Source organism: Cupressus sempervirens, chromosome 5, assembly GCF_028749045.1.
Source record: "Cupressus sempervirens isolate cs-2001-9-10 chromosome 5, ASM2874904v1, whole genome shotgun sequence".
Classification (NCBI taxonomy): domain Eukaryota; kingdom Viridiplantae; phylum Streptophyta; class Pinopsida; order Cupressales; family Cupressaceae; genus Cupressus; species Cupressus sempervirens.
In genome coordinates, this window is record NC_143122.1 from 635,565,665 (window position 1) to 635,590,217 (window position 24,553).

General features: G+C 34.8%; 1 protein-coding gene across 2 annotated transcripts in view; it reads left to right on the plus strand.

Moving 5' to 3' along the window:
* Window positions 1–332: 332 nt before the first annotated feature.
* The window catches only part of LOC149557501 (uncharacterized), a 41,119-nt gene continuing 16,898 nt past the window's right edge, over window positions 333–24,553 (plus strand). The window contains exons 1-2 of one of the 2 annotated variants that reach the window (XM_089832155.1): window positions 333–553; window positions 665–754. In XM_089832155.1, coding sequence (XP_089688281.1) covers window positions 512–553; window positions 665–754 — 132 coding nt within the window. In that variant the 5' untranslated portion in view covers window positions 333–511. The remainder of the gene's footprint in view (window positions 554–664; window positions 755–24,553) is intronic. The other variant, XM_089832156.1, reaches the window with a different exon arrangement.

A 24,553-nucleotide genomic window follows, 5' to 3' on the forward strand; every position in this document is an offset into this window, starting at 1 on the left:
AAACAAAATAGGGCCTAATTGTTCTATTTATTCTCAAGAGAGAGAGGTTCATGTGAACCAATGCTCATGAAGCATGGGTTAATAAGTTTGACTCAAAAAGCATCACGTAGATTCCATTCATTCTACTTACTAAACATGAATAAAAAAGTTTGACTCAAAAAGTACACATTCCTAATAGCAATTTCACAGTTTTGAACAATTTTTTTCAAATATAATATAATATTTTAATTTTTACGATTAAATAAAATAGAAGATATTTTAATTTATGAGTCTCTTGAACATAAAAATAAGATTATAAAATTATATTTGAAAAAAACTGGCTCAAAAATTTCATCGTCTCGCATGCCTATCGGGATTGAATTGAGGACCGTTGGATCTTCAACAAAGGTGTTGTCTTTTTTGGTCACAAGGGACTAGAGATTTGCCACTGGATTTTTGAGTTTGAGCAGAGGCGGGCGAAAATTACCTGAACACAAGAAGTAGAACAGGCAAACCAGAAAGCAAAGCAGCCATGGCAACCACCAGAGTCCAGAGGATTATGACCCAACCCATCGTAATTCTATTTCTTCTTCTCGATTATATTAATCTTCACCCCTCTGTTTTTAGCTGCAAATAGTTGCCTTTCTAATACTTGACTGTATTGGGTGCTGCATTAACTGCACAGAACTTGATATTTCGGTTCCTTCAAAGCAAAGCACGCATTCAAATTTGGCTGTTCGAGCAGAAGGACTTGAGAATCGAGGGCCGCATCATTGTAAGTACAATTCTATTTTTTTGGGCATTTCCACTGAAGAAAAGAAAAGAAAAGCACAGCGATTCAATGTCTTCTTATATTACGGTAGGGTTATTGGCAACATTTTTAACTGTGAGATTTGAAATTGGGTTTTATCACTGTCATGGTACAACCCGTTAGATAGGGTTTATAATTTTCCGAAGATATGTTTGGGGTTTAGGTTTTAGGCGGATAGATTTCCATACACGGTCGTATGTGGGCAAATTAGGTAATAGTGCCAAGGGTGTACTTATAAAAGGCGTTTCTGTTGGCATGGTATTAGCTTGATTCAAGTTGCAGAAGAAGAGAAAGCTGAGTGTAACTTGTCTGTGTAAATCTAAGGCAAAAGAAGAGAAAATGAATTTATCATTCTCTCCACTGGAACATCAAAAAACAAAAAATATGTTTTGTAAAACATCTAAATCTCATTATCTTCCCTTCTTTTAATCTTACAGCAAAATGTTATTGCTGGGAGCGTGCATAGTGTTCTGCGATGAGATATTTGTTAGCAGATGCTATTTTGCAAAAATGCAGTTTGTCCAGCCTTTAGAAGACTCGAATTGAATGTCCATCCATCTGGAGGGAGGTGTTGGGCTAAATTTGTGGTGCCACTCTGTGTTGACTCTGAAATCTATTTATCCCTTAGATGAGTTATGGTTTTTAAATTTGCTTCATCAATATTACGGGAAGTTTTTATAATCTTGTATCTACTGTGAGAGTTTTGATAATTGATTGTATTGTGTCAAATGGATAAAATAAAATAGGTGTGTGAGCCTGCATATGGACACCTATACACACATGAACATCTGCATGTGTGTTTGTTAATCAAAGGAATCAATTATAAGATGCTTAAAACATTCATCTTGTGAAGATTTGGAAACTTTTGCTTCCTCCATTTTGTTCTTTCCCATTTTCTGGTGTGATTTTTTTCCCATGTAAACTTTGATATTCATGTAGAATCTTTCATTCCACTCCAAAGAAGCTCCTCTTGATCTTTGAAACCTGATATGAGAACATGGGGTGGAATCCTTAGGACTAATATAAGATAGATTGGGACGGATTGAAAGAAATTTAACATCTGATTTTTCGGCTTGAGTAAGTAAATTTACTTATTTTATTAAATTTGAGTGTTTTTTTGAATTCTATAAATCAGAAGGTTTTTTGAGGTTTATTGTATTGTGTGAATTTCTCAAATATGAGCTTGGTGGGGGGAGGCAATTTTGAATTTGAATCGGCTTAAGCCTATCCCACATTGGAAGTTTATTAATTAGGATTGGGCCACCCTAGTATTACACTTTCCAATCTGTGTCACAAATTGCCAGGAAGGCTACTACCTGATGTAAACCTAACTTGAATGCCACATTTTCCAAGCCACATGAATGTGACAATCATGTAATGTGGGGTTGTATCTACCTGGTTTTAAATTCAATGATTCATTGTAATATGTGCCTTGCCTTACCACTAGACCACTTCACAACATAGGAGCATCTGAAATTTAGGGAAAGTAGTTGTGGTTTTTGGAGCTTTTATTTTGATTAGGTAAATTTGTAGAGGGCCCAAACCCTTATGCATAGTAGCCATGAAGGCAAGAGAGAGGGACCTTGTGAATAGTGAGACAACCAAAAAAGAACAAATACCCCCAATGAAAACCAACGAAGTAACTCCCAAGTGTTGAGGAAAAGAAAACAAATTTATCACAAAGCTAAAATGACTAACAAATTTATCACAGAGCTAAAACAAGAATTTCTTTTTTACAACAAAAGAAAGAGGAGCAGAAGAGGTACTATGACCTTTCCTCCATTTTCTAACAATAGTCCAAGCTATACAATTCTTTGACCTCTCGCAAGGAGGGGAAAGAAAGAGATCCGCCCTCGGGGAGGCAAACAATTGAAGGGGGCAACAGGAGGATGGGTTGAAAGGTGACCAACAATCACTGAAGAAGGAAGAATTGATGGGAAGATTAGAAGAGAGCTCTTAAAGGAAAGATCCACAGAACGAACCACAATATGGACAACAAGAGGAGACAAGGTGTTCAATTCTAGGATCATTACCGCAAATGTAGAATCATAGCCATTGTTATTGATGATGTCCAAATGCAGATTTGGATCTCATATAAATATGAGAGGAGACATGTCTCTATGGTGTAACCATCATTTCAATAATATTATATTAACATCAATAATAATAATATGTATAACAATATATATGTAATATAATATATATATGTATTATATACAATAATATTATTAACATGGATAGTATATATAGAAAATGATGATTACCAATAACAATAATGTATATCAGATCAAATCAATCTGACTGAAGTCACAACTTTAACACTACCTCTAGGTTAGGGAGGATTGATATAGAACATATTATGCTCTCAAGTATATGAAGAAATATCATCTCACCTTTTATAACACACAATTGAAATAAATTCCATAACTTTAATATAAGCTTAAACACCACCTTAAGTGTGATTTACAATAGTAACTATGTCATGGTGTTCGACAAGATCCAGCCCAAAGAACCATAAAAAGTTGGTTATTATGGTGTCCGACAAAATCCGGCCCAAAGAACTATGATGAGCTGGTTATCATAGTGTTTAGCAAAATCCGGCCCAAAGAACCATGATAACAGGTGTACCATATATAAGATTTTCACCTTACATGGGTTACCTTTTGTCTGTTCGTTATCACGACTTCCAACACTCTGGGACAACAATTTAATGAAGTCTGTCATGATAACAGGTCTACCATTTATAGGATCGTCACCTTACAACGGTTACCTTCTACTTATATATGTCAATGAAAGATTGCCACCTTTCATTACATATCATATGTGAAATACTAATGTAACATCAGGTTCTTTTACAACTACAAAATCAACTGAATTTTAATATTCTAATTATCTGTTGAGATATATCTAAACTAATACTGAAGTTAATCTAAATTCTAATTCTATTTTAATTACTGAATTTCAAATTCATTCTAACGTTTGAAAATACTGAAATTTTACCCTGATCTAGATTATTGTAAAGAAAAATTGCAAACTATCATACTAAAAAGATTCAATTTATGATACATCTATTTACAGAGAAAGAATATTTCAGTTATTTATATTGCATAAAAGAAATAAAGAAACTTAAATAAAACAAAGATATGTACTGATTTACTTGAGAGATTTATCCAATTAATTGACCAAGCTTTGGCTTTGGTGAGAGAAGAAGCATTAACGTAGGCTTAACCTCCCAACCGCGGACCTTTTTACTTATCCCCACAAGTTCTAAATAAATAGAATGGCCCTCCCTACCCTGAGGTCAGGCTTGGGATGTTCATTGATCCAGTCATCGAAGTACTCAGGTGGGTTGAGGTCTCAATAGCTATTGGATTGAATAGCTGAAGTATTAGGACAACAACGCGATCATTTTGTTGTGGCATGTTTACCCTTTTATCGCCCTGGCCAAGGATTTCAGAGGTGGGTTTTTATAACCCGATCTCCACCGCTCAGCTTGACAATTAATTATCAAATTGGAATTACATGAGCTTTTCAGATTATTTTGTATAATATCAATTACTGATGTCTTTCTCGTTTTTCTTTTGTCAAATTCATCTACACCTCACACCATCAACAGATCTTTTGATTGGTGATTCCTCGATGCTTGAATCTGTTACATCTTATACTTTTTCATAAGATTATGACTCTGCATGCTCAGAATTTCTTTGATATTCAAAGTTGATCATTATTACTGGTTTTGATTGATTGGGACAGAACATTTCATGACACAGTTCTACAGATTTATGACACGGTTGACAATGGTATAGTTTTACAGTCAAAAACATGGCTGAATGAAGTGGTAAGAACTAACAAGATAAGATGAGAACAAAAGTCTTACTACTTCCTTTATCGACACCATCATAAGTATCAACTACTTTTATTATTATTCATAGGTACAAGCTCTCTGTTGGTATTTTCTAATATGATGAGCACATGGTAACGGCAAGACCCTATTCAGTGCACCCAACTCTTACATTTAATATCAACTCGACCCAGAAATGACAGAGAAAAACATGAATGAAAGAAGTTAAGATTTATCATATCCTTACTTGGCTACGGATTCAATGTGCCTTGTTTTTGAAAACTCTTCAATCTACCTGCAAATTCCACTGCTTAGTGATACGCAAGTAAGATCTCGTTTCTGCTCAGCAGTATGATATCGCGTTAGGCAGAATTAAAGTTGCAGGTGATAACGTCTTTCAAAATAGACGATGATTCTTAACTGGGTTAAATGTATATGCCGTATAAGAATCTTAGTCGGATAGAACAGGATTCAAAGCGAAAAAAATAAAGAACAAGCTCGGGTTGCAGAACATAGAGGCTCTGAGACTATGGCAGAATCATAAACAGACGAAAATTGTTGTTACTGCACGAAAACGACAAAGACCACATATAAATTGATATTGCACGGCTTTACAACTTCTGTTGTTACAAGACTACAATGCGATTTGAATTTCCATCGATTGGAATATGAATCGTTGGAACAAAAGGTGGAAAAAGGTTTTATTAATATAATTTAATGTTATATTATTATTTTGGTTAAATTATAATTAAGTATATACAAGGTGACATTATTGTATTATAGATCTAATATAATAGTGCCACTTTGCAAATATTTAATTATGATTTTAATCAAAATAATGATATATTATTAAATGATATTACTATTAAATAAAGGTAAGAATTTTCTTATTTAGTTTTTAAAATCTTATATTATTTTTATCTCATGTAACTTCCCACTTTGATATTTGTTGTCAAGCTTTAACAATCCTGCCATGGCGACTTTTGATCAAACCTGATATTCCTGATAACTAGGTCATATGATCATTCCATTTCCGTATGACCTCATTTCGTAATGCTTCCCCTCCTTCTCGAGTCTTTATCCTGCAACCTTCAAAACAATCAGTCTCGCCAAAACATCAATTTCATAATTCATAATTCATAATTTGTTAAATAATATCGTTAGGAATTTCATCGTAAATAATAACTGACCGAACAACGGCTAAAAAAAAATATTTTCATGATCACAACGGCTAGAAACTATATTCACTTCACATGAACACAACAGCTAAAAACTATATATTCATTTAGTTCTTTAAATCGATGCAACGCCTTAAGATAATTGCTTCAATTTCACATGAACATGAATAAACAAAACAACGGCTATAACTACCATGATGGAACAACGACTAACTTCACTTGAACTTGAAAATTTATTCTGGTTCAACGGCTAATTTTAACTAAGAGAAATTAGGGCAAAAATTGGGATGTAACATACCCACCCCCTTAGGTTTTTCATCGTCCACGATGAAATAGCATCAAAGAAAACTAATAAAAAAAATGAAAAAAAATGAGGAATATTCAGTTCCCAGTTTTTGAAAATAGATAAGGGTATCTTTGAAAGATATCATGATAGTCTTCCCACGTAGCATTATCCTCTGAATGCTGGTCCCACTGAACCTTGCACTGAGTTACTTCTCGATTTTGTAAGCGCAGCTTACGCACCTCGAGTATTCTGGTTGGCTTTCCCTCTACCACCGCTGGCTCTCGTACCTGCAACAGCTTCCAATCAATCATGTGTTCATGATGACTAACAAACTTTTTAAGGTAGGACACATGGAAGATGTTATGCATCCTGGCAAGGGCTGGAGGTAAATCAATCTTGTAGGCTACTGGGTTAACTACCTCCAAAACTTCAAAGGGTCCCACATATCTGGGGGCCAATTTAGCATTTTTGCCAAATTTAATAGTACTTTTTTGGGGCTTAATTCTTAATAACACCTTGTCCCCTACAGTAAATTCTCTAGGTGTTCTTTTCGCATCAGCATAACTTTTTTGCCTGTCATTAGCTTCCGTCAATCTCTGGCAGATCTGAAGTACTTCTTCCATTTCTAGAAGCATTTCCGGACCAACTATAACTCTGTCTTCTAATCGATTCCAGCTTACTAGGGTTTTGCACTTACGGCCATACAAGGCTTCAAAAGGTGCCATTTTAATCGAAGACTGATAGGAGTTATTGTATGCAAATTCAACTAGTGGCAGATACGTTTCCCATTGATACTGTCGATCCATGTAATAAACCCTTAGAAGTTCCTCTAATACCTGATTAACTCGCTCTGTTTGACCATCTGTCTCAGGATAATACGCTGAACTTATATTCAATTTAGTGCCCAAGGCTGAGAATAATGTCTGCTAGAATTTGGAAGTTATTCTTGTATTACGATCTGAAATAATTTTCTGTGGTACCCCATGTAATCTGAAAATTTCTTTTATGAATTTATGGTCTATCTCAGATGCTCCATCAGTTAGATTCCTTGGAATAAAATGTGCTACCTTAGTCAATCTATCAACCATGACCAAAATAGTATTATGTCGATTCCGAGTCATAGGCAACCCTTGTACAAAGTCCATAGATATTACTTGCCATTTCCATTCAAGTACTTCATTTGGATGTAACGGTCCTGTTGGGTAACTATGTTCCGCTTTCACCTTTTGACACTCTAAGCAACTTGCTACAAACTCAATTATCTCTTTTTTCATTCCCTTCCAAAAGTATGAAGGTTTTATAGGTGATAACATTTTCGTGACTCCTGGTGTCCTGAATATGGAGCTGAATGATATTCCCCTAGAATTAATCTACGTAACTCAGATTGATTGGGCACATAAATCCTGTGGCAATATGCCAATAGTCCATCCTCCTCTAAATTAAAATCTGAATATTTGGGGTCCTGTGGATCTCTAATAAGTGCCAAATTGATTTCTGCATAAAAATCATCATTCTGCAAATGCTGTAAAATCTGATCTCTCAATTGAAATTTTACCTTGGTCATTGCTGAAATGTGTCTCCTTCGACTTAAGGCACCTTGTTTTCTTTTCCCTTAATGTAGTTTATGTCAAATTCATAATCTGCTAAGAACTCTAACCATCTCCTTTGTCTAGCATTCAAATTTTGCTGAGTAAAAATATATTTTAAGCTTTGATGATTAGATTGAAGTTCAAAGGGTTTTCCAATTAGATAATGCCTCCACATTTGTAAAGCGTGGACTATGGCTGCTAATTCCAAATCGTGTGGTGCATAGTTTTGTTCATAATTCTTCAATTTTCTAGACTCATAGGCAATGACTTGTCCCTCTTGCATTAACACACCCCCTAATCCTTCACCTGAAGCATCAATGATTACCACGAATGGTTTCTGTGGATCGGGTACTCTTAAAATAAGTGCAGTAGTCAGTTTTTCCTTCAGAAACTCAAAAGCTGATTGACATTTTTCTGTCCAAATAAATTTCTTTCCCTTTCTTTGAAGTGTTGTGATTGGATAAGCTATTCTTGAAAAGTCTTTGACAAATTTCCTGTAAAATCCAGCTAACCCCATAAAACTCCTGACTTCGGACACTTTTTTGGGTATTGGCCATTCTTTGATCGCCTTAATCTTAGATGGATCTACTGCTATGCCTTGTGCTGAAATTATATGCCCTAGATACTGAATTTCCTTCTCATAGAAAGCACACTTTGATAATTTTCCATACAATTTATGTTCTCTAAGTCTTTGTAGTACTATCTCTAAATGCTTTTGATGTTCTTCTTCATTTCTAGAATAAATAAGAATATCAGCTATGAATACCAACACAAATTTGTCTAGACAATCGTGAAATATACTGTTCATTAAATTCATGAAAGCTGCAGGGGCATTAGTTAATCCAAACGGTAAGACTGCAAACTCATAATGTCCATATCTGGTCCTGAAGGTAGTTTTATGTATGTCTGCTTCCTTAATTCGCAGCTGATGATATCCTGATCTCAGATCGATTTTCGAAAACACAGTCGCACCCTTCATTTGATCAAATAAATCATCTATCCTGGGTAACGAAGATCGATTTTTGATGGTGACCTTATTAAGCATCCGATAATCTATACATAGCCTCATGGTTCCATCCTTTTTTCTTATGAATAATACAGGGGCTCCCCATGGTGAGACATTGGGTCGAATCATTTTCTTATCCAACATATCCTGCCATTGAATCTGTAATTCTATAAGTTCTGTGGTGGTCATCCTATACGGGGCTCTGGATATAGGTTCTGCTCCAGGTACTAAATCTATGGAGAAGTCAAATATCCGGGAAGGAGGTAATCCAAGAAGTTCCTCAGGAAATACATCTTGATAGTTCTTTAGATAGGGATATTTTTCTTCAAATGATTCCTTTAGTTTTTGTTTAATTTCCCCATCTTTATAAATATAGTCATTTCCGAGTGTAGTTTTCCTTAAATCTTCAATTTTTACTACGAATATCTCACAACCTTTTCTTCCATACCTCTTAAGCTGCATTGCTGAAATCTGCTGGGCTCTTATTTTATGTTTGACCCCTGAAATATTTGTAGGCCTACCTCGGTTATCCACACAACTTACTGTTTTGGCAAGACAATCTACCTTAGCTTTGTGCTCGCTAAGCCAATTTATTCCTATAATAATGTCATAAGATCCTAAGGGTGCTACGTATAAATTTAGTTCTGTAGAGAAGTTTGGAAAGTCAACTTGGGCTTCAAACAAGCATTGCTCTACCTTAGCCCTTCTCTGGTTTGCATATTCGACTGTCCACGGTTTTTCCATAAAGCTAGATCTTTTTGGAAATTTACTTAATAATTTAGGTGAAATAAAACATTCTGTTGCTCCAGTATCAATAAGAATAGTTACAGGGTTACCATAAATCTTACCCGGTGTTTTAATGGGGCCTATTTGTTGCTCTGCCTGTTGATTATCCAGGGCTGCATAAATTCTTTGTTGAAAAACTTGTTGTTGCTGCGGCAAGGATGGGCGTTGTTGCTGATTGAGGTTAGGGCATTGTCTTGTAAAATGATTTCCTTTACAGATGAAACAACCTCGTGGTGGTCCTCTTTTTTCATTGTTCCTGTCATTTTTGTTTATATGAACGTTTCCCTGATTATCTCTAGTTCCACTGCTTCTATTATCAGGTTTGTTATTCTTAAAGTCCTTAAACTGTTTCCTTGGTGGTCCAGCTTCAACACCTTCTGAATTCCAATTGGTTTTTCTCTTGCTGTCCCTAATAGAATCATCCTTTTTGACTTTATGCTCTTGACGCACAGCTTTTTCCAAGGCTTCTTCCATGGTTCGTGGTGCTAAAAACATCTACGGCTCCCCCTATTCTATTATTTAATCCCATGATAAACTTTCTTACTTTTAGATTGGTATCCTGCTGGTAAGGGGGTACGTACTTAAGTAATCTGGTAAATTTCTTCCAATATTTATGAACTGTGATTTCCCCCTGTTTCAGATTTCGAAACTCCATGAGTTTCTGGTCATAGAAGGTTTGAGGTAGCCACCGTGTTCTAAATATGTTGACGAACTTTTCCCAAGTTATGTCGGTAGATCTAATGTTCAATTCTACCTTAGTGTTTCCCCACCAAGTTGCTGCTTCCCCAGTGAATTGGTATATACCCCAAACAGCCTTAGAAGTCTCCGAAAAATTCCGAATCTCAAAGTATTGTTCCATCTCTGTCAGCCATGCTTCGGCTTCTTCCCCATATTCAGTACCGCAGAATTGTGGAGGTTTAATTTTCTTAATATCAGCTGATAAATCAGCTACAATCTCTTTTTTCTTTTGTTTATCAGTTTGCTTAGGGGAGGGAGTCCTATTATGTTCCGAGACTTCAGTCTCAACTTTGGGTGTCTCTTGCATTTCCTCACATTGTTGCCCCATCTGGGCTGCCATCTCACTCATTCTTTTATCCATTGCTTCTAGTTTTAATTGTGTTTTTTGAAGAATTTGAAGTAATAATTCGTTAGAGGCTTGTTGATTCTCTTGGACTATTTCTCGGTTTTCCACATCCTCATTGTTATTCATGTTGTATTTTCAGGAGTTGCACCTGTTAGTTTACACAATTAAGTTTAAAGTTTAGCTTTTGTTGCTCAAAAGTTTAATCCCCATTGTTTGCCAAGATATTTATTTATTTTATTTTATTGCACATCTATGCAAATCTTTAATTACAAATCATATCCATTGCTCGACAAAGCAAATTTTGCAAAAAATAATAATATCTTATTGCTCGAAAAAGCATAATTGCAAAAACATATCTATTGCTCGACAAAGCAAATTTTTTTTTAACATTGCTCAACAAAGCAAAAATCTTATTTAGCATTGCTCGACAAAGCAATCCTTATTACAAAAATTCCTCTAATGAGGTTACCTACATTCATAGAATAGGTTTATTTTTGTTTTGCAACTTCTGGCTTAATTTGGTACATTTCTCGTACCATCCAAGATCTATGAAAATGAAGAAGGGGATTTTTCTACTGAGTGTTCCAATTCTGAATCAATTTGTTCCTGTATGCTGCTTTCTTGGCCGGGGTCCATCGAATTCTTTCCTTCTTCATTCGTTGTATGGCTTGATACAATGTTTCATCATCTCGAGGCTCGGAGCAGCTAGAATAGTCATACTTAGTCATATTTTTTATGAGGTAAGGAAATATAGGATTTCGGGTTTTCTTGCGGGGTGTTCTACGTACTAGCATCCTGTATTTGTATTCATATTTATTAGACTTTATGGACGTGATGAGCCCCAGGTTCAGTGTTGAACCCAACGCTTTGATACCATATGTAACATCAGGTTCTTTTACAATTACAAAATCAGCTGAATTTTAATATTCTAATTATCTGTTGAGATATATCTAAACTAATACTGAAGTTAATCTAAATTCTAATTCTATTTTAATTACTGAATTTCAAATTCATTCTAACGTTTGAAAATACTGAAATTTTACCCTGATCTAGATTATTGTAAAGAAAAACTGCAAACTATCATACTAAAAATATTCAATTTATGATACATCTATTTATAGAGAAAGAATATTTCAGTTATTTATATTGCATAAAAGAAATAAAGAAACTTAAATAAAACAAAGATACGTACTGATTTACTTGAGAGATTTATCCAATTAATTGACCAAGCTCTGACTTTGGTGAGAGAAAAAGCATTAATGTAGGCTTAACCTCCCAACCGTGGACCTTTTTACTTATCCCCACAAGTTCTAAATAAATAGAACGACCCTCCCTACCCTGAAGTCAGGTTTGGGATGTTCATTGATCCAGCCATCGGAGTACTCAGGTGGGTTGAGGTCTCAACAGCTATTCGATTGAATAGCTGAAGTATCAGGAGAACAACGCGATCATTTTGTTGTGGCATGTTTGCCCTTTTATCGCCCTGGCCAGGGATTTCAGAGGTGGGTTTTTATAACCCGATCTCCACCGCTCAGCTTGACAATTAATTATCAAAGTGGAATTGCATGAGCTTTTCAGATTATTTTGTATAATATCAATTACTGATGTCTTTCTCGTTTTTCTTTTGTCAGATTCATCTACACCTCACACCATCAACAAATCTTTTGATTGGTGATTCCTCGGTGCTTGAATTTGTTACATCTTATACTTTTTCATAAGATTATGACTCTGCATGCTCAGAATTTCTTTGGTATTCAAAGTTGATCATTATTACTAGTTTTGATTGATTGGGACAGAACATTTCATGACACAGTTCTACAGATTTATGACACGGTTGACAATGGTATAGTTTTAAAATAAAAAACATGGCTGAATGAAGTGGTAAGAACTAACAAAATAAGATGAGAACAAAAGTCTTACTACTTCCTTTATCGACACCATCATAAGTATCAACTACTTTTATTATTATTCATAGGTACAAGCTCTCTGTTGGTATTTTCTAATATGATGAGCACATGGTAACGGCAGGACCCTATTCAGTGCACCCAACTCTTACATTTAATATCAACTCGACCCATAAATGACAGAGAAAAACATGAATGAAAGAAGTTAAGAAGATTTATCATATCCTTACTTGGCTATGGATTCAATGTGCCCTGTTTTTGAAAACTCTTCAATCTACCCGCAAATTCCACTTCTCAGTGATACGCAAGTAAGATCTCGTTTCTGCTCAGCAGTATGATATCGTGCTAGGCAGAATTAAAGTTGCAGGTGATAACGTCTTTCAAAATAGATGATGATTCTTAATCGGGTTAAATGTATATGCCGTATAAGAATCTTAGTCGGATAGAACAGGATTCAAAGAAAAAAAAATAAAGAACAAGCTCGGGTTGCAGAACATAGAGGCTCTTAGACTATGGCGGAATCATAAACAGACGGAAATTGTTGTTACTGCCCGAAAACGACAAAGACCACATATAAATTGATATTGCACGGCTTTACAACTTCTGCCGTTACAAGACTATAATGCGATTTGAATTTCCATCGATTGGAATATGAATCGTTGGAACAAAAGGTGGAAAAAGGTTTTATTAATATAATTTAATGTTATATTATTATTTTGGTTAAATTATAATTAAGTATATACAAGGTGGCATTATTGTATTATAGATCTAATATAATAGTGCCACTTTGCAAATATTTAATTATGATTTTAATCAAAATAATGATATATTATTAAATGATATTACTATTAAATAAAGGTAAGAATTTTCTTATTTAGTTTTTAAAATCTTATATTATTTTTAGCTCATGTAACTTCCCACTTTGATATTTGTTGTCAAGCTTTAACAATCCTGCCATGGCGACTTTTGATCAAACCTGATATTCCTGATAACTAGATCATATGATCATTCCATTTCTGTATGACCTCATTTTGTAATGCTTCCCCTCTTTCTCGAGTCTTTATCCTACAACCTTCAAAACAATCATGCTCGCCAAAACATCAATTTCATAATTCATAATTTGTTAAATAATATCGTTAGGAATTTCATCATAAATAATAACTGACTGAACAACGGCTAAAAAAAAATATTTTCATGATCACAACGGCTAGAAACACAACGGCTAGAAACACAACGGCTAAAAACTATATATTCATTTAGTTCTTTAAATCGATGCAACGCCTTAAGATAACTGCTTCAATTTCACATGAACATGAATAAATAAAACAACGGCTATAACTACCATGATGGAACAACGACTAACTTCACTTGAACTTGAAAATTTATTCTGGTTCAACGGCTAATTTTAACTAAGAGAAATTAGGGCAAGAATTGGGTTGTAACAAGTAACCACCATGAACCCAATCAAAGGGTGGTACAAAGAGTTTCACCTTAATCCTCTCTGATAGAGAAAAATGCGATACAAGGAATTTCACTTAGAACGTCTTCTCATAGAGAAGATATCATTCACAAAGGATTGCACCTCAAAATTCTCCTTTTAAAAAATGATCCTGGAAGTCAAGTCCTGTGGTTACTCCCTTTGAGACTCTCTTCACCCAAGGATGCCTATCGAACTCCCTCTGAATTTGATATTAATCTTTCAACCTTCAAGTGACAAGTTATTACTTCCTTGTGATGCACGCATGAGTAGGCCCTATCACAATCATGTAGTCATACACATGTATGTTAGATTTTGTCTGAGTATCAATCTTTTGAGCTCCTTGTATAAGGTTGTCTCTATTGAAATATTGAACTCCCTCTATATATGAAAGGATACTCATAATCTCAATCATCAAAGATATTCGCTTCTTGAGCCTCACTTTAACGAGCTAGATCATTAGATAACTAATAAATTCTAGATTGCAACTTCTATAGAGTTACTGTCATGAGATTGAGTCTGCACAATATGCCTAATGTACCATTCTTCTTAATTGCAAGATCATCTTTAGGTACAAAGGAAAATATCAAAGAAAATACTCATATTATGTATAGAATTACAAATAAGAGAGAGATACAATGAGCAGATAAATGTAAAAAATGAGTATACTTATCTGCACATGAGGGCCCATAGATATTAGAGAATGTAACGTTTCCTTTCTAAAAATGGTTCAAGTGGGAATGAAACATTGACTATTATTCTCCCCACAATGTAAAATCTCCACTCATTCTTTTATTGTTGAACAATTTTGTATCAAATATGACAACTCCTTTCTAAGTGCCAACTTGCTCTTTTCGTCCATTGAAGGTCCAAACATTCATTTAGTTTAACAGTAGAAGTGAACATGTCCTTCCATTTTATCAAACTCATCCATGATACGCCAATATCTTGATTAAGTATGATTGAGCCACATAAATGACTTTACAACTCATACGTTAAGTTTCATTGCATTAAAAACTTCATTAACGTCTCGCAACAACTCAAATTTCCTTACTGTAACTTTTGCAAATACAACTAACATCATTTAGAAATCATCACTTCCTCATGATGTACACAGGGGGTAGGCCCATTAAAATCACATGGTCACGATGTATGAATCATGGTTCGCTTGACAACGGTAATTTATTGATCACTAGAGAAATCCATCTCAACATTGTTTAGTCCCTCTTAATCAATAAGTCCGAGATCACTGAAGGTTGACTGAATCATTTCCTCTATTTGCTCCCTCTCTTTCAAGGTTGCCTCGAATGAAATGTCACTCTCTCCTTTTTTTTTCTTTTTTTCTACAAGAACATTCTCGAAGAAAGAAAAAAGATCAAAGCACATGACTCTTATAGTATATATAAAATACAAATAAGGTAGAGACTTCATTGATTAAATAAAATAATCAAGGATAATAAATAATTCTGTATAATATAAGACTAGTGCAATCCAATATAAATAAATGTCTAATTCAAAAATATACTTTAATCTTTATTAACTTATATTCATAAGAGATTATATTACTATCTTGTTGCACATCAACTAATCCTCTTACATTTAATAATGTCAAATTATTAAATTAAAGGATATTTTTATATTTTCATTTATTGAAATAAGATAACATAATACATCTTACCATTTGTGCTCTCATAATATATATATATCAATTAATCCTTTCTTTTTAACAATATCAAATTGTTTTAATCTCATTACTAAATTAAAATATTATCCTTAAACATTTGCTTCTATATATGTTTTCATATTTAATTATATGCTTACCATATATCATATCAATAATGTAAGGACTTTTTAACAAAAAGAACTTTATATAATACACCCCATACTTACTTTGATGGGATCGGGACTCGACGTCCTAAACAACCTCCCTGATGTGTCTTACTACTAAATTGGCTTGTCTTAATTGCAGTGTGCGACCCTTGCGAACCATGTGGCTTTCCTTCTCAATAAACCTGTGAGATTAAACAAAAAATAATATAAGGGAGTGTAAAGAAGTATAAAATGTGACACTAATCACACGTCTATCCCGTCGACATGAAACCTTAAACCTAAGATGCTTGGACAATTTATCAGGTGACAAATCGCTCATCTCATCAAACGTGGCAGCCTTGCCAGGAGTCATATCATCCCCGAAACTTATTTAATTCAATAGCCCGTCACTACCTTGGAAGAACTAATCGCTCCCCAAGTATATGTTGTCAATTTTCATCTTGCATTGATGACTGGTAATATGCGAGATCCTCAAGCCATGGCCAAATATTGTGTGAATAAAACAAGTGCCCGATTCTACAAGAATTTATTGAACCTCTTCTCCAAGAGCAAATCCATCCCTTTATCTTCACGATCTCATTCTGAAGAAAATCAAAGTTAGGGAGACTATCCCATGTAGCCACTCAATATTTTGACATGGAGTCGATGCACATCAATTTCAATGAGGATAAATTTACAATATAAGGAATCGTGATGAGTGTCAAGCTGTTGCAAAGGATGAATACGATCTACACCATTTTGCTTGCACAAAAAGTTTTAGTGGCTTTGACTCATAGATCTTCCATGCAATGTTTAAGGCTTTCACACCTTTCTTCAAGTTCCTTCTCCATACAATCCTTGATATGCCATTTTGCTTGTACAAAAAGTTTTAGTAGCTTTGACTCATATATCTTCCATGCAGTATTTAAGGCTTTTGCACCTTTCTTCAAGTTCCTTCTCCATGCCATCCTTGATATTTTTTTCTTCCTTTATATATTCCCACAGTGGTTTCGGTAAACCCGATCTTCACAGTTTGCAGTTGGATTACTTCCGTAAAAAAAACATTCCTATTGTCTATTGGAGCCTTTGGAGATCAAAAGTCAGATATTTTGTGAATCACACATAATAGAAATTTCAGGTGATGGGCGATCAATACATTGAGCAACTGAAAAAACAGTCTATGCAAAATGATCTTTACACACTTGTATAAATCCTCCAATGACCCAAATAGAGGTGCCAATGTAAATGTCATGCATTTTGGAGCTTCCAATGGTTGAGTTCTCTATCTAAAATAGAATATGTAAACCACAAACCCTTTGAACATTACTTCAAAGAAAACAAGGATTGTAGAGTTGTGCTTCTTTCAACGCAAATATTCAAGCTGTTAAAGCTTAGTGGCCAAACGCAACTCAATTAACCTCGTGTACATTGTGATTATATAATAGCTCCTTACATTCACGCTAGCATTTTTCCCACATTACAAACGACTAAAACCCCTTCGGTTTAGATATCTTGGGAGCACGCTGTATGTACCCCTTGTAAAGACTCCCCTCGGTTAAGTAGGGTCGTGATAAAAAGGCGTGTGATCCCTCTCCATGGGCTTTGATTTGAGATCGGAGAATCAGAGGGATTAATAAGTATATGTTTATTTCCACACAACATGACAACCATCCGTAAGGCCTTTAGTGTCATATGTTATTTGTTCCAGTTGTTGACATAGTCGCCAGTAGTCTTTCAAACAATCATTTGAGATCAAAGGACTGATTCACAATGATCTTAATTAGGACACTTTGTTGCATCATTATTATCACCATAATATTGAGGAGCCGATGCCATTAAACATGTGTAACAGTAAGTGTTGTTTATATACTTCCGATTTGTATATCGATTTGCATATGCGCCTTTCAATGCTGATGCTATTATGAGGAAACTTATCGCTGCTATTGTATTAGATTTCACATTATACAAGTAGAACTCATAGTTGTTATCACGTCCATCCAACCTTTGCTCGTTACATCTATATGGTGAATTTTCTGCAATCTTTGTCCTTATAGTATTCAGGTCTTTAGGATCTTCCTTTCAGCAGTAAAGCTTTCTTTAAAGGAACCTGCTTTGATACCATGCTCAATTCTAGGATCGTTTTTGCAAATGTAGAATCATAGCCATTGTCATTGATGATTTGGCCATTGTCATTGATGATTTCCAAATGCAGATTTGGATCTCATATAAATATGAGAGTAGACATGTCTCTATGGTGTAATCATCATTCAAATAATATTATATTAACATTAATAATAATATGTATAACAATTTATATGTAATATAATATATATTATTAACATGGATAAGTCTATATAGGAAATAATGATTACCCTGATGAACTCTGCTACTGGTACTGGATCTTTATCTGTATGAGATGCTGGCTAGCGAGATCTACTAGATATGCTCGTTACATCTGCATGGTGAATTTTCTGCAATCTCTGTCCTTATAGTATTCAGGTCTTTAGGATCTTCCTTTCAGCGGCAAAGGTTTCTTCAAAGGAACCTGCTCTGATACCATTTTCAATTCTAGGATCATTTTTGCAAATGTAGAATCAGCCATTGTCATTGATGATTTTCAAATGCAGATTTGGATCTCATATAAATGTGAGAGGAGACATGTCTCATGAAGATACATGTCTCTATGTTGTAACCATCATTTAAATAATATTATATTAACATGAATAATAATAATATGTATAACAATATATATATATATATATATATATATATATATATATATATATATATATATAATTATTATTATTAACATGGATAAGTATATGTAGGAAATATTGATTACCAATAACAATAATGTATATCAGATCGAATGAGTCCGACTAAAGCTACAACTTTAACAAAAGGTCACCCCAGCAGTTGAAATATGGGAGAGAGAATTAAAACATAATCTTAAACAAAATATTACATGCTTCCATTTATTATGAGTTTTGTTAATACATATTTATGGGATTCTTCAATCCTATTTTTCAGGAAACAACATTCCCAAATAGGTCGAGTTGTTTTAACAATTGAATGAGTGACCTCTAATAAATTAGCCTGTAGTAAAATATATGATTGATACTAATGGTAAGTTGCTAAACAACTTAATATTATTATGACATTTATTATCACACATATCACCACACCACAAACCTATGAACTTTTTTTTTAAAGATTATTATTCTAGTAATTGTAGACATTTATACACCACATCATGTTTATATATAGTTTTATATAAAGTTTATTTAACCTCCCATTTCGGGAATTGAGCAAAAGATCTTGCTATTACAAAGAGAAGCAACAATCGCTGCACTGCAGGCCAATGCCTCAAACCTTTTAACTTATTATATTACGCATCTTAATATTCCTATCCTATGTGAGCACTAATTCCCAACACCCCACCTTAGAGTGAACTATTGAATTTTCGGCTAGCTTCGAGATAGATCTTCTACTTGAGTTGACGTTCTCTCTCTCGTGCATCATAGTTGGCATTGTGCATATAAAGCTATGTGATTTCTTAACTCGGTTCGTTCTTCCTCAACTTTCTATGTCCATGTGTCCATATTTTGTATGAGATGGTTTTTGAATAGGCACTATTATTTTTTATCTAGCATCTTCTGTCTTGTCACCATTTTGGTTTCAAGGAGCATCATATGTGCATCTCCATGCCAACGTTTACTGCCAAGTAATATAATTATTCGTGTTGGCAATTTAATTTGAGAGGTTGTTGGTTCACATGCTATCTTCGATATCCTCCTTATGAAGGTGACCATTTATGTATTTATCTTTTCCATGAATTCTTGTAATCGACATCGCTTGAAGTAGACTGGGGACCCTTTAGTTTCTTTTGGCATCGCCCTCTTCTTATTTATTGTGATTAATTTATGATATTATACCATTGTGTGGCTGTAGCATTTATGGGATGACAAGTGTTATTATACTTTCGGCTTTGAAAGTTTATAGTGTAGTCTTCGTTATTTGATATAATAGTATTGATTGCATTGTATATTAGTGCTGAAGAGTAATATATGGTATGATGTTGCAATTCTAATTTCCAGAGCAAGACTATTGTACGAATTTTGAGAATCATAGTATTTATATTTTAGTTGGTCTTTAAGAGATTGTGTCATAGTCAGGCCGATCGATTGAATTGCTTTGAAAAATTCAACTATAAGTAAGATTCAGTGTAATGTGTTGGATAAATTGAAGAAAGGATTTGTTTTTGGTGGGCTAGCTTTTTTGGCTTTGTGAGAAGGGTTTTTCCTAGGATAAATACTGGTGCAATCTATTTTATGGCTTTTTGATAGTTGTGTTAATGCTATTCTGGTTCACGAATATTGAAAAAGTCTTCCTAATTGCATGTTGATAGAAATTTGAGAGTAATAACCTATTCAAATTGTCATTGTAATTAGTTTCTTCAAAGAGGAAGAAACAATATTTAAAGGGAGAGCATATGTAGAATACCAAGTCCTTTGGAGAGGATCAATAAGCTTGTGTAGTAGTGTGACTGCAAAGCTCATTGTTGGACAAACATTGGAGCCAATTTCCTGGTATTGTGATAATCAAAACTATGAAAATGCTGTCCTTGTTAAGAGTAAGCTTAGCTAAGAGGGAGTCTCAACATTCAGATGACATTTTATGTGTTAATGAGTTCTTCTTTGTGAGAGAAGCTTGAGGTGAAATCCCTCATTAATGAGTTCTATTGTGTGGGAGAAGTTTGAGGTGAAATCCCTGTTAATGAGCTCTTCTTTGTGAGAGAAGTTCAAGGTGAAATTTCTTGTTCCACCCTTTGGGAGTAGTCATGGTGGAAGTCACGTGTGTGACTTCGTGACTTTATTTTCTGATTTTTGATTCACCCTTTAGGAGTAGCTATGTTGAATATTGTTATGCTGAGATAACAATTTTATTTAGAAAATATATGATGAGATTTTTGTTGACATTATTTTTGGTTGGAGCTTCGTGCACTTGTCATCAGATGACAATCTGAAGATCCCTCTCTTGCTAAGAGGGAGTGTCGAATTTTCAGGTAGCTTTGAGATATATATTCTACTTGAGTTGATGTTCTCTCTCTCGTGCATCATATTGGCCATCATGCATCCGACACTATTGGATTTCATGACTCAGTTCCTTCTTCCTCAACTTTCTATGTTCGTGTGTCCTCTATGTCGTATGAGATGGTTGTTGACTAGGCACTATTATTTTTTGTCTGGCTTCTTTCGTCTTCACCATTTTGGTTTTTAAAAGAATGTCATGTGCATCTCCGTGCCAGCATTTATCCCAAGTAATATCTCTATATGTGCTGGCAATTTAATTTGAGAGGTTGTCAGTTCACATGCTCCCTTTGATGATCCTCTTTTTGAAGGTGGCCAATAATGTATTTATCTTTGCATGCGTTCTTGTAACTGACATCGCTTGAAGTTGGGGGCGGGGGACCCTTCAGTTTCTTTTGGCATCAATTCTCTTCTTATCTATTGTGATTAATTTCTGATATTCTATTATTGTGTGCCTGTAGCGTTTGTGGGACGATAAGTGTTATTATATTTTCAGCTCTGAAAGTTTATAGTGTAGCCTTTGTTATTTGATTTTACAGTATTGATTGTATTGTATATTAGTGTTGAAGACTAATATATGGTATGGTGTTGCCATTCTGAGTTTCTGAGTAAGACTATTGTACCAATTTGAGAATCATTGTATTTTTTATTTTAGTGAGTCTTTGAGAGACTGTTTAGTCAGGCATATTGATTGAATTGCTTTGAAGAATTAAATCATAAGCAAGATTCAATGTAATGTGTTTGATAAACTTAATAAAGAATCTATTTTTGGTGGGCTAGGTTGTTTCCCTCGGTGAGGAGGGTTTTTCTCAGGATAAATGCTGGTGCAATCTATTTGATGTTTTTATAAGATTTTTGATATTTGTGTTATTTTGGTTCATGAAAACTAAACATGAACATGGGGAGTTTGTACGTCTCACTATCAATTTTGAAAATCATAGTATTTGTATTCTAGTTGGCCTTTGATAGACTGTGTTTAGTCAGGCGTATTGGTTGAATTGCTTTGAAGAATTCAATCATAAGCACAATTCAGTGTCGTGTTTGATAAACTGAATATTTGGTGGGCTAGCTTGTTTCCCTCGGTGAGGATGATTTTTCCCGGGTTAAATGCTGGTGCAATCTGTTTAGAGTTTTTCTAAGATTTTTGATATTTGTGTTAAGCTATTTTGGTTCATGAAAATTTAACATGAACGTGGGGAGATTGTACATCACAATACCTAATACCACACATAACAGCTCACCAAACTCTATAAGAGTAGGGACATACAGATCTGCTCATGGAACTGGGGATAGGGACTAACAAATCTATCCAAGGTCTTACATCAGATTTGGATAGGGACAAATACATCTATCTAAAAACAAGATTATGAATAGGGACATACACTTGTGCTCAAAACAATTATAATTGGTGACAAACACATCCAATCACAATTAGCCAACAGATGTGACTGGGGACAAACACTTCCAATCACATACATCATCTTGTGAATGGGGACAAACACATCCACTCACAAATAACCAACAGTAGTGATTGGGGACAAACACATCCAACCACTTACATCTTCTCATGAATGGGTACAAACACATCCATTCACTTATAATCAAGAAATGTGATTGGGGACATACACAACAAACCGCGATATAAAAGTTTTGAGAACGAAGCTTTCATTGTTGTATATGCAGCCACCATTATAGATCAGTGCCACTCTGATTACAAATGATATGAGATGGTTGCCGCTGCCACCTGGGAACCTATTTGGCTTTAGTCTTTTTGGCATGGATCAGGAATGGAACATTGGTTATTATCCCCCCACCCCCCACAATGTGAAAAATCCACTTATCCACATCACAGATAAAAAAGAATAAAAAATGAAATGCCACCAAGGCTGATAAGCGGCCATGATGTTGGTGATTGACGAGAGGTCGCTGATTGTCCTCTGACCTCCTGTGCATCCAACCTCGGGTTGATTTGATCTAGAGAACATAATCCTCCTCACTATCTTTTCTTGGAGGGTCTTCAATAGCTACCCCATGAATGCATTCTTCATCATCACCTGCAGCCAATGCCTTATTCGAATTTAGTTTGCCATCAAGAAGACCCTTGGCATGCTGAGTGCAATACATAGCAATTTGTCACTTCTGTTGAATTGTAATATAGCATCGAGACAGATCTTCGCTTACCTCAGCTCTGCATTTTTTGGATGCTCAGTTTCAGCTATTTTTGGTTCTCTGTTAAGTTATCTTTGGTCCTATGTAAACTCTGCTATCTTCCCAGTGTTTATTTTCTGTTCGTCTTATATGGCACATGAAGTTCTTCATCATCAACTGTCTCTCCTCCTGTGCAATCTTCAATGACTGGCCTTCCATGTCATCTGCCCATATTATTTGTGTTCGTGGAATTTAATTGGAGCCGTCAGCTATGATTTCTTTGCATCTTCATATTTGTCAAGTGACATTATTTTTATTGTTTTATTACTTGCCATCAGATAAGCGTGACACATCATTTTGGCCTATGATATTATCAGCCTCTCTTCTTGTTTGTATTTTTGGTCTAAAGAAACGATGACAATTTCCTTCTCTACAACTTCGGAACCACTATTCTTTCGTAACCTTTGAAGAGAATGGACAAGCGTGTGTCTATCATCTCTATGGCTCTCATTCAACGTGTTAGTTTTTCTTGCTAATGCCAGGATGTTTTGAAGGGCTGCTTGATGTTTTGGTACAGGATCATCTTCTCCAAAGTACTGTTTATATTTCTCAGTCTCATCATTATCAGACATCAGCAGTGATGAATCTCCAGGATTGATTGTTATTGGACTGTGTTTTGAGACTCTATAGTTTTGATTTTTATTATCTCTAGTTCATGTGTTGAAATTGCAGTGCCATATAGTCAGTAGAATTTTGTGTAGTAAGAACTTGAGCAGTAGTATTTTTGAGTGGTCTGATTTTTGATATAGTTATTATCAGTCTGTGTGATGTGAAGGACATTTATTATCATTTTGTGAGAAGATCATTCATTATCAATTTGTGTGAAAGACACTCAGATATTCTCAGATTTTGTAGTCTTCTTATTCAAATCAAATAAAGTGCACAAATTTAGAGGGCTGGGTTGTTACCCTCTATGAGGAGGGTTATTCCCAGGATACGCTTTCTTGTTACTTCACTTAAGTTTTAATTTACATTTCTGGTTCAAAATTTAACATGGTATCAGAGCCAAGTTGTTGACATATTCTGATTTTGAACGAGAAGTTTTGTGTCCTTGATCATCTTAAAGTTCGAAAAGATGGCAAATAGTTTGAAAGTTGAGGATAGATTAGAAGATTTTTCAAATTTTGCTTCTTGGAAACCAAGAGTGTCGATTGCTCAAGGAAAATGATTTATTGGATTATATGATCTCTGATGTTGCAAAACCATCTGATGATGTTGCTAAAGCTTAGTGGAAGAAAAACAAAGTGATAGCCAAAAAGATTACAATAGGTTCTGTTAAAGCTCATCTGGTTCCAGTTATTTCAAAATTGGAATCAGCTAAAAAAAGATTTATATGAGTTCAATAGCAGAGCCCTTGCCTTGAGAGGTCAATTGCTGCACATGAAGATGTCAAGAGGAGAATCTGTGGTCTCTTATTTCATGAAAATTACAGAGTTAAAAGATCATCTTGCTGCTATTGGTGAATCTTTTGGTGATAAGGATCTGTTTATGCTTGCTATGAATGG